This window comes from Apium graveolens, chromosome 1, assembly GCF_009905375.1.
Source record: "Apium graveolens cultivar Ventura chromosome 1, ASM990537v1, whole genome shotgun sequence".
NCBI lineage: Eukaryota > Viridiplantae > Streptophyta > Magnoliopsida > Apiales > Apiaceae > Apium > Apium graveolens.
The window spans coordinates 156,236,705-156,248,862 of NC_133647.1; the positions used below are offsets into that span (position 1 = coordinate 156,236,705).

The window sequence follows — 12,158 nt, forward strand, 5'->3', positions numbered from 1 at the left end:
CTTGATAGGTTTTGTTTTATTATCCCATCTTATTACCATGTAAACTTAGTGATATATAAACCAAGTGTAGCTAGTAGAACAAATAACTAAGCAAACACATTTTAGAAGAGAAATAGAAAAAGTTGTATCTGTCAAGAATTTCTCTGCAGTTTGTTTGTTTAACTTGTAAAGCAGCTGTGAGCCAATTTGAGCTTCACAGAGTTCTCAAATCGATATATATATATATATATATATATATATATATATATATATAGTGGATACATTCAAATCCACCAAAGAGTTTTAAAGACTTGTGTTTTTATTACTTTGTGTTTGATTTATTTAATCCTTTCATTCCGCACTTTGCAAATCAAGACACATATATATTTGTCGAGTTAAGAACTATTTTTAAATCTTGAAAAGGAGCCAGAATTACATTCAACCCCCTTCTGTAATTCTTGTTGTATTGTTAGGAAATAACAATTGGTATCAGAGCAAGCTCTTGAAGTACAAAGAGTGTAAAGATCACAACAAACAGGAAGATGAACAAGAAAGATGTTGGAGTTAAAATTCCTTTTCTGTACAAAGACAATTATCACCACTAGAAGGTGAAAATGCATCTACATCTTCTTTATCAAGATGAGGCCTATGTGGATTGCATAGAGAGAGGTCCTCATGTACCAATGAGAGTTGCAACAGGCAATGAACCATCTGTTCCCAAGCCTAGGCATGAATGGTCAGATCCTGATATTGAGCAAGTCAGGAAAGACAAGAAGGCCATGAATATATTGTTCAATGGAGTTGATAATGATATGTTTGATAACATCATTAACTACAAAACAGCCAAGGAGGTTTGGGACACTATCTAGATTATTTGTGATGGTACTGAGCAAGTAAGGGAGAATAAGATGCAGCTGTTAATTCAGCAATATGAGCACTTTCATTGTGAAGATAGTGAGTCTCTCACTGATATTTTTAGTAGATTTCAAAAACTACTAAACGCTCTGAAGTTGCATGGAAGAGTCTATCAGACAAAAGACTCTAACCTCAAGTTCCTTAGATCTCTTCCAAAGGAATGGAAACCAATGACAGTCTCATTGAGAAATTCTCAGGATTACAAGGAGTTTACCTTGGAGAGACTGTATGGCATCCTAAAAACTTATGAGCTTGAAATAGAGCAAGATGAGAGGATGGAGAAAGGAAGGAAGAAAGGAGGGTCCATATCACTAGTTGCTGAGTTAGAAAAAGAGAAAGAGATGAAGGTAGAAGCTGTTGAGTCTACTTCAAAGGTCTGTGAAAGCAAGGGTAAAGGGATGGTAGCTGAAAATGAAGATCATTTGAGCCAAGATGACATGGATGATATTGATGAGCATTTAGCATTCCTTTCCAGAAGATTTTCCAAGCTCAAGTTCAAAAAGAACTTTAGAGCAGCCAAGCCAAGTAGAAACATGGTGGATAAATCCAAATTCAAATATTTCAAATGTGGCTTGGCAAGGCATTTTTCCAGTGAGTGTAGAGAGTCAGATTCCAGCAAAAAGAAGTTTGAGCCTGTTAATTACAAACAGAAATATTTTGAGTTGCTCAAGCAAAAGGAAAGGGCTTTCATTACACAGGAAAATGACTGGGCAGCTGATGGATTGGATGAAGATGAAGATGTAAACTATGTCAATCTATCCCTGATGGCCAAGTCTGATGAAACAGAAATAAGTTCTTCAAGTAATCAGGTAATTACCACTAACCTAGCACATTTATCTAAAGCTGAGTGTAATGATGCAATAAATAACATGTCTACAGAATTATATCACTTGCGTGTTACTCTTAAGTCCCTCACTAAGGAAAATGCTAAAATAAAAGAAAAAAATTTGTTTTTAAGTGAGAGTAATAATGTGCCAGATTCTCAGTTTATTGAATTTTAAAAATTAAGAACTGAGTGTAAGATTGCTAAGGATGAATTAACCGAGTCCTTGAAGAAACAAGAGATTTTAGAGAAGCAGCTTGAATGAGAACAAGAAGTGATTAAAGCATGGAAATCATCCAGAGATGTACATGCTCAAATCACTAAAGTTCAAGGTATTGAGTCCTTTTGTGATGCAGCCTGGAAAAAGAGTAAGAAGAAACTGGAATCCAACTTGGTTGAAGGATTGTTGACAGATGTGGACTCGACGGATGATGAGAATCATCCATCGGATAACCAAAAGGATTATCTGTCGAGTGACAAAGAGCCACATCCGTCGGCTGTGAGTAAACCTGTGAGCAAAGCTAAGCTTGCCAAGCTGAATGAAAAATATGGATCAGTTTTCAAAAACTTTGTTTCAGAAGAATCAAGTCAAGTGAAGAAGGAGAAGAAAGTTAATGTTGGTCATCTGTCCATCAAGCAATTGAATGACAGATTAGAAAAGATTGAGGTTAAAATAGAAACTAAAAAGAAAAACAATAGAAATGGGAAAGTGGGAATTAAAAAGCATAACAACTACACACCTGATAAATATGCAACAAGAAAAATATGTGTTAAGTATGGTAATGTTAATCACATGTCTGTTAATTGCAAACTTTCTATGCCTACTCTTATGTATATGCCTCCCACTTTCCCAACATGACTGCCATGCCTACCATGCCTATGAATGCTATGTCTACTCAGAATATGAATGCACAATTTGCTAATATGCCATTTGCACCTAATCCTTATTATGCTGCATTTAGTATGCCACAAATTCCATTTAGCATGCCTTACTAGAATAACATGTTTGTAAACAACATGCCTTTTCCTGTTAATCAAAATGTGCATGATAATTTTGGTTTAATGACTGGTTTCAAAGGTCCAACTCAAATGACTAAGGACGAATCAGAAATTCCCAAGTCAAATGAGATCAAACCTAAGAAACCAAAGAAGAAAGCTAACAAGGCAGGGCCCAAGGAAACTTGGGTACCAAAATTAACTTGATTTGGTTTTGATGTGTGCATGGAAACAGAATGAATTTTTGGTACCTGGATAGTGGTTATTCAAGGCACATGACTGGAGATTCTACCCTACTCACAGAGTTTAAGGAAAGAGCTGGCCCAAGTATTACTTTTGGAGATAACAACAAAGGTTATACTGTGGGATATGGTTTGATTTCAAAAGACAATGTCATCATTGAAGAAGTTGCCCCAGTGGATGGTCTCAAGCATAATTTGTTGAGTATCAGCCAGCTTTGTGATAAAGGCAATTCAGTAACCTTTAATTCAGAAGCCTGTGTTGTGACAAACAAAAGAAGAAACAAAGTGGTTCTCACTGGTATGAGAAAAAGAAATGTGTATCTAGCTGACTTCAACTCATCTAATGCAGAATCTGTCACTTGTCTTCTCAGCAAAGCAAGTCAAGATGAAAGTTGGCTATGGCACAAGAAGCTGTCCCAACTAAACTTCAAGACCATGAATGAGCTTGTCAAGAAAGAACTGGTTAGAGTCATTCCTCAATTGGAGTTTTCTAAGGATGGATTGTGTGATGCCTGCCAGAAAGGAAAGAAGATCAAAGCTTTATTCTTAAAGAAGCTTGATTCAACAATAGAAGAACCTTTGCAATTGCTACACATGGATTTATTTGGACCAGTCAATGTGTTGTCCATTTCAAGGAAAAGATTTTGCCTGGTAATTGTGGATGATTTCTCAAAGTTCTCTTGGACATATTTCCTAAAGTCTAAAGATGATGCTAGTGAAATCATCATCAATCATATAAGGCAAGTCAACAATCATCCAGATTTTAAAGTAAGGAGAATCCAGAGTGACAATGGAAGTGAGTTCAAGAATTCTATGATGAGATCATTTTGTGAAGAGAATGGGATAATGCATGAGTTTTCTACAGCAAGAACTCCACAAAAAATGGGGTAGTGGAAAGAAAGAACAAATCTCTTATTGGAGCTTCAAGAACAATGCTTGAAGAATCAAAGTTACCAACATATTTTTGGACTGAAGCTGTAAATACTGCCTGTTACACTCAGAATATCTCTTTGATTAATCAAGAAAAATGTATGACACCCTACCAATTGTTCAAGAACAAGAAATCAACTCTAAATTTTCTTCATGTCTTTGGCTGCAGATATTTTATCTTGAGGAATCAAACTGATCAACATGGGAAGTTTGATGCTAAAGCAGATGAAAGAATTTTTGTTGGATATATTGTGGAAAAGGCATATAGAGTCTACAATCTAAGAACCAACATTGTTATGGAATCAATACATGTTGTGTTTGATGACAAAAATATTGAAGGACTGCAAGATGGAGATTTCCATGAAAGTCTCAAGTTTGATAATGTGGAGATGGTTAGTGATGACAGTGATGATGAAAGTGATCAAGAAATAGTGAATAAGGATAATGCAAAAAAATCTACAACTAATGAAGTATATAATTCAACATCTATCGAGTTGTAAAATGCTTCATCCGTCAGGAGACAATCTTCTTTATCCGTCGGGAGACAATCAGCTTCATCCGTCGGGACACATAGTGCATCATCTGTCGGGTCATAAAGAGAAGCTGAAAGTCAGAATAGATCACTTACAGAAAGTTCCCCTTTCTCAAATCAAAGATTCAAAAACTCAGGGGAGTTTCTAATAATCAAAACTCAGTCACACATATATAATGTTTGCTACTTGTCTTTGTGCTAGATTTCAGGCTGATCCTAGAGAATCTCACCTAGTAGCTATTAAGAGAATTTTCAGATATCTCAAGGGAACACCAAAACTTGGCATTTGGTACCCTAGAGATTTTGGTTTTGATCTAACTGGTTATTCATATGCAGATTATGCAGGTTGTAGAATAGACAGAAAAAGTACAATAGGAACCTGTCAATTTCTAGGGAACAAGCTTGTGTCCTGGTTTAGTAAAAAGCAAAATTCAGTCTCTACTTCTACAGCTGAAGCTGAATATATTGCTGCTGGTAGTTGCTGTGCACAGATTTTGTAGATGAAAAACCAATTGTTGGACTATGGTCTACAAGTGGATAGAATTCCCATTTTTTATGATAGCACAAGTGCAATTACCATCACTAAAAATCCAGTGCAGCATTCAAGAATAAAGCACATAGACATCAAGTACCACTTCATAAGAGAACATGTGATGAATGGTACTGTAAAACTTCATATTGTTCCAAGTGAAAAGCAGCTTGCAGATATCTTTACCAAGTCACTTGATGAATCCACCTTTTCAAGGTTGGTAAGTGAGTTAGGTATGCTTAATTAACCCTGAATCATTTCAGATATTTTTGCAAGTTTTAATGCAGCTAGAAATTTAATTGATTTTTCTGTATTGGATGAAATTTTGGCTAATTCTAAATTTACATCCCGACCGATGCTCATTATCCATCGAGTTGACCATCCGTCAGAATATTAACTGTTAATAAGAATCAATTATTTTTCTGGAGTATTTTATAACTCGACGGATAACTGATTTATCCTCATCCGTCAAATTGCCTCAATCCTAGCCGTTAAAACTCTGAACATTATCCATCGGGTATACTTACAGTTTGTAAGCATAACACGACGGATAATTGAAGGAATTTTTACAGTTTATTCATTTTTAAACGGCTATTTTGGGCAATTTTTATTGGTTACTTTATTTTACTTTATTATTTTTGACAGTTTATTTCCGAGATAGTATAAAAGAAGAATTCATTTTTATTCAATTCTTTATTCTTTCTCAAGATTCAATTGCTTTAACTTCTCTCTTCTCAAAAGCAAAACTTCTCTCTACAACTTTCAAATTTTTAGCAATGGCACCTGTAGTAAAAATCATGTCCCAAACTGGTTATATCTATGAAAAGAACAACTTCACAACTCTAGTGAACAAGGAGATTCAACAGTCTGGAGACTATCACAAAATGATGGATTTTGTGAAAAGCTGTAAACTCAACTATGCTATGCTGGAATCTCCCATCATCTACTGTGAGGTTGTAGAGGAGATATGGACAACTGTAGTGTACAACTCAACTGATGAGACCATCACTTTCACTCTTAAAGGTAAGTAGTTTTACATTAATAGTGATATTGTCAAAGCATGCTTTAGAATTCCTGAAAATACTGTTACTGCTCCACACACAGACACTGATATAGTTAACATGCTAAATTCCATTGGCTATGCACTCACCACCTCTAAATTAAGTGAAATCAGAAGGTTGGGTCTTAGAAAAGAATGGAGTTATTTGTGTGATGTGGTAACTAAAGTGTTTTCTGGTAAAATCAGTAACTTTGATTTGTTAGGTCCCGAATTATCGTAGAAGGGGGGTTAAATATGATAATCACTAAATTAAAAATTCTTTCAAATCCTTAGCGCATATAGATTTAGTTCTCAGTTAGTGGTTTCGTGTTCTTGAGAGAAATAGTGTTTGGAACAATAAAACGAGGAACACAAGATATTCGGGAAAATATATATTCGTATATAAATCCTCGAGGGGTGTTGCTACACTTCCGGTAAATAAATTAACCGGCTACAATCTAAGAACAATAAAGTTCCTAGCTACTACAAAGATTTACAAATCAAATCCTATACAATGATTTAGATTTTGTTTGTCTAATGATTTAATTACCGGGTAATGATTATAATGCCCCTATGAATATACAAGAGTTAAATCAGGCATTATAACGTTACTCCGGTGAGAAGTTAAATGGATATCCAAGATGCCGGAGCTTCTCTGTAAATCTTTGATACTTATTTTCATCAATTCTCGTGAGAGAGAAGATGAACAGAACTAATAACAATGATAATTTTGATTGTTATATATTCTGCTTCTCTGTGTAGACTTTCAATTCATTTGGATAGGTGGCAGCTTTGTGTCCACAAATATCCTTGAATTGATGTTGTATAATTCACTGGAAAATTACCCAAGTATTCTATGGCGACTAGTATAATTCCTTGGCTTCTCTTCTATGGCGACCAGCATCTGTGTTGCTCTATAGCGACTAGTAGATGCTCTATGGCGATCAGCATCTGTTGCTCTGGCGACCATCATCTGTATTACTCTGTGACGACCAGTAGATGCTCTATGGTAACTATTGGTGCCTTAGAGTGATTCTCTATGGCGACAAGTGTGTTGCCTTAGAGTAATTCTCTATGGCGACCATTGTGGTGCCTTAGAGGAATTCTCTATGGCGACCAGTGTGTTGCCTTAGAGTAATTCTCTATGGCGACCACTGTGGTGCCTTAGAGGAATTCTCTATGGCGACCATTGTGTTGCCTTAGAGTAATTCTCTATGGTGACCACTGTGTTGCCTTAGAGTAATTCTCTATGGCGACCACAGAGATTACTTGTAGTGGTCCTTATACTTCTATGGTGACCATAGTGAAGAGTCTTCTGCCTTAGAATATTTTGCTTCTATTTTGCCATTCTTTATTGTATCAACACTTTCTTCTGTAAGTGAATTAAAATCCCTTCTTGTATACTGATGTTTGGTGCACTGGTCTGGTTCACAAACAACTAGCATTGAGAGAACCTAATTCAATTTGTCTTGTGTTTCTGAGTTGATACAGATTGGTTGAATATCCATTGCTTCTAACACTGACTGTCAACAAACAAATGTACTTTCACTGGAATCCTTTATGGTACTTTAGACAACGTCTTCATTGCTACTACAATCTTGAATACTCCATTCACTTTTTTTCACCGGCGCTTGAACATATAAATGAACTCGTGTCAGTGAGTATAGCTTCAAGACTGCAGTTGTCTTCTTTAACCTCTGTCTATACCTTGTCTTCAATTCTTCGAATTCATATACTTCATACAATGTCTATCTTCAATCAATGCCAATACACTGAAATCTTCTGGTAGCACTTCTACACTGAATCTTCATCATTTCTGAAACCCTGAAAGTCTTTAACCTTTATTCTTCACTGAGGCATGAACATATTAATAAACTTTTTTCAGTGACCTGTAAACAGACTTCCAGCCTTCTTCTAATCTTCTGATTCTTTGTATTTGCCTTGTCTTCATTCTTCCTGATTTCTTGTGTAGACGTAGTATTATTAACATGTCTTGTTCTAGTGTTGTTATTGTGTTGAGTTATCACGTAACTGTTTATACAGCTATGCAGTCTCATCAACAATCTCCCCATATTTGATTGTTAAACCTAATAAACAAATTAAATAGAGAGGATAACTCAACTAACAACTAGAAAAAGTAATGTACCAGGACTTGTAAATAATGCTACTGTTTTTCTGGATCAAATTCTGCATTTCCGGATTTCTTGAGTAACTGAAATGAAGGATGTTTGTTCCTCTAGCACTGAATTGATCTTCAAGTAGTTTCATCTTCATTTCCTTGGTTCTTCAAATCTCTGCCAGATAACACTTCCCAGTCTTGAAGTAATCATTAGCAGCTTCTTTTGTACAACCATATTTTCCGTTGAGAAGCACATATCTCTCTTGCTTCTCCCCCTATGAGAATCAACTGCTTAAAGGAGATCACCTTCGTCTACCACATCTCCCGTACAATAGGATCCGCAGATAAGAACCAATGGTACTCCCCTTTTGGAAAACAGCTTCTCCTCTTATGCAGGCCCGGTCTTGAGGGTAGTTTAGAGGGGCAATGGCCTAGGGCCCATAGCTACATGGGGGCCCAAAATTTTATAGGTGTTGTAGTACTAGTAATAGTTACAAAAAAAGCGTATGTCTCTTAGTACACAAAATACAACCCAGTTTCTTCACCTTCTCTCCAACCAAGATCCAGGGTTTTTTTACCTCAACCATCCGCATTAAACCCATTAAAATTTTTCAATAGTTCCGATAAACCAAACTGTTGTTTACAATCAATCTTGATATCCTAATTTTTATTAACTATGGCAACGGGTGATTTTCTCAGTTACTTAAATAGATACAATAACCATCTGAGTAGTGCATTCAATCAGTTGAAATTAACGGAGGATTTTGAGATTGGAAAATTCAGGCTCTTTTTTCTCGAACAAATTAGTATTGGCGTTGCTCTATCCGACGGTGATTGACTGGTGGTTGTGGGATGATTCAAACTTTAATCTTGTAATTGGCTGCTTCATCAGTTCTTCCCAAATCTCCAAATCTCTGTGTGCACTATAACTTAAATCCAGGTGTTATCATCTCTTTCTCTAGTTTTTGTATTACTTGATTTAAGTGTTTGATTTATTTGTTTTATCAATTTGAAATGTTGCCTAAAAAGCATTTATCTGGAAGTGCAAAAAGAAAAAAGAGAAAACTTGATGAAGAGTTTGTAAAATCACAACAAGGGGCTATTGATAGATTTGTTGTTAAAAATTTAACTCATAACCCAGTTAAGGATTCAGGTGATACTATTAATGATAATGATGAAACTAATATTTCAAATTAGGCCACTAATGTTGAAAATGACCCTGGTTTGTCAAATGATGTTTCAAAGATTCCCAACAATCTTTTTGATGTTGACAAGGATATAGGACCAGAGATAGAGCAAGCTCCTCCTAATAATGTTAGTGATCAGGAACAAGAAATAGCTTATGTCAATGTTTACGATCCTAGTAGTTGGACTAATCTTGATAATAAAACAAGAGACATTATAATTAAAAAAGGGCCTGTAAGAGAATCAAATCTTGACTATCCTCTTGATGAAGCGCGCTCCTAGTTAGTGTAACGCAGGTCTTTTTCTCGGTTGATGGATGGGATAAATGTCTATATCGCTTTAAAATGTTATTGTAGATTAAAGGAAGATCGAAGACAAAGAGAAGAGAGAGGGCTTTTCCAATCAGAGATTGTAGAGCCTTCTTCATCCCTTAGCGTAGGACACTAAGTAAGTAAACTACCAATGGAAGCTCTCTTTATCAGAAGCATCTAGCAGCGCCACGCCGGCTTAGAATTGGGACGAAAGGGACCAAAAAGCCATTCTCTCAGCTCCGAGAATAGAAGTGGTTCGTTTTGTTTCTATACGCAATTTGTAGGAAGTTAAATAATGGTGAAATTAGCAAAAGAAAATGGTTGCTTTATTCTAAACATGTTGACAAAGTGTTCTATTTCTGTTGCAAGTTGTTTAAATCTGCTACTAACAAAAGTTTGCTAGCAAATGAGGGTTTACGTGATTGGAAGCATATTAGTGAGAGGCTTAAACAACACGAGAACAGTACTGAACATATGAATAATATGTTCACATGGAATGAAATGAGAGCAAGGCTACATAAAAATGAAACAATAGATAAAAATTTACAAGAAGCGATTACAAAGGAGAAAGAGCAATGGAGGCAAGTATTATTTAGAATTTTTTCTGCTGTGAAATGTCTTGCTACTCATAACTTGGCGTTTAGAGGATCTAATGAAAAATTATATCAAAATAGTAATGGCAATTTTCTAGGACTAATTGAAATGATTGCAGAATTTGATGTTAAAATGCAAGACCATGTTAGACGCATTCAAAATCGTGAAATTCATTATAATTATCTTGGATATAAAATTCAAAATGAATTGATTTCCCTCCTGGCCAATAGTGTGAAAAGTTCTATAATTAAAATAATAAAAGAGGCAAAATATTTTTCCATAATTCTAGATTGTACTCCTGATATTGCTCATCAAGAACAGATGACTCTAATAGTTCGATGTGTGAATATGTCAGCAAAAAAATTAAAATTGAGGAGTATTTTTTAGAATTTTTAAAGGTGGATGATTCATCAGGATTAGGACTTTTTATTGAATTATAAAATATTTTAGAGTCTCTTGATCTTAATATTGATGACGTAAGAGGTCAAGGCTATGATAATGGCTCTAATATGAAAGGGAAACACCAAGGTATACAAAAACGCTTACTCACAATAAATCCTAGAGCATTATATATGCCTTGTTCTTGTCATAGTTTGAATCTTGCTCTTAGTGACATGGCACATTCTTGCACCAGAGCAATTTCATTTTTTGGGATTGTTCAACGCTTATATACATTATTTTCTGGTTCTACAAAAAGATGGAAATTTTTGCTTGACAATGTTCCTGAACTTACTTTAAAATGTTTGTCAAATACTCGTTGGGAGAGTCGAATTAAAAGTGTTAAACCTATTAGATTTCAGGCTCCTAAATTAAGATTGGCTTTAACATTGTTATATGATTCTTGTGGTAATGACGCAAAGTCCAAAAGTGAAGCGGAATCTTTGTACAATGCACTTGGGAGTTTTGAGTTTTTGCTTGGAATGGTTATCTGGTATGAAATTCTATTTGTTATAAATAAGGTGAGTAAGAAATTACAATCTGAGTCCATTTGTCTGGAAACCACTATAGAACAAGTTGAAGGAATGGTGTCATATTTTGAAAAGTTTAGAGATGAAGGTTATGATTCTAGTATGAATATTGCTAAAAGTATTGAACTTGAAATGGATGTGGAGCCTGCCCTTCCTACAAAACGTCGTGTCATTAGGAAAAAGTATTTTGATGAAAATAATCAAGAGGAAGAACAATGTCAATCACCTGAAGAATTATTTAGACTTGAATATTTTTTGGTGGTTGTTGATATAGCAATTACTTCTCTGAAAAGTAGATTTGAGCAGCTAAAATATTTTGAAAGTATTTTTGGATTTCTATTTAACTCAGACAAGTTAAAGTCATTGAATGAAACAGAATTGAGAGAAAGGTGTGTTAATTTTCACTCTACTTTTTCTCACGGTGATTCATCAGATGTTGATCAGCATGATCTTTACTCTGAATTGAAATTTTACAATCTATTTTGCCAAATAAACTAATGTCAGCCGCTGAAATTCTTGAGTTTGTGAAATCTGCAGATTGCTATCCAAATGCTTCAATAGCTTACAGAATTTTTCTAATGGTTCCGGTGACTGTGGCATCAACAGAAAGAAGCTTTTCAAAGTTAAAGTTGATAAAAACCTACTTGAGGTCGTCAATGTCACAAGAACGGTTGAATGGGCTTGCAATTTTATCAATCGAGAAGGAAATTCTAGAAAATATTGATGTTGATGTTATTATTAATGATTTTGCATCACGAAAAGCTCGTAGAACCCATTTTTTATAATGTTTTAATATGTGTAACTCAGTATGATGCTACTCGGGTGTAATTTTATTTTATATACGAGAAAATTTTTATCGTACTTATTATTAAAAGGGCCCAAATTTAATATTTTGCCTAGGGCCCCAAAAATCTAAGGATCGGGCCTGCTCTTATGAAGAATAGTGATGAACCAAACCACTTCTTCTGATTACTAGGAAATCACCTTATGTTTTAC

At 35.1% G+C, this 12,158-nt stretch overlaps 1 protein-coding gene across 1 annotated transcript; it reads left to right on the plus strand.

Moving 5' to 3' along the window:
• The first annotated feature begins 9,118 nt into the window (after nucleotides 1–9,118).
• Nucleotides 9,119–11,947, plus strand: LOC141708426 (uncharacterized). The gene is made up of 5 exons (XM_074512064.1): nucleotides 9,119–9,184; nucleotides 9,302–9,523; nucleotides 9,970–10,357; nucleotides 10,645–11,583; nucleotides 11,700–11,947. Exons 1-5 carry the CDS (start codon nucleotides 9,119–9,121, stop codon nucleotides 11,945–11,947), a joined length of 1,863 nt encoding a protein of 620 aa, XP_074368165.1.
• Nucleotides 11,948–12,158: the final 211 nt, after the last annotated feature.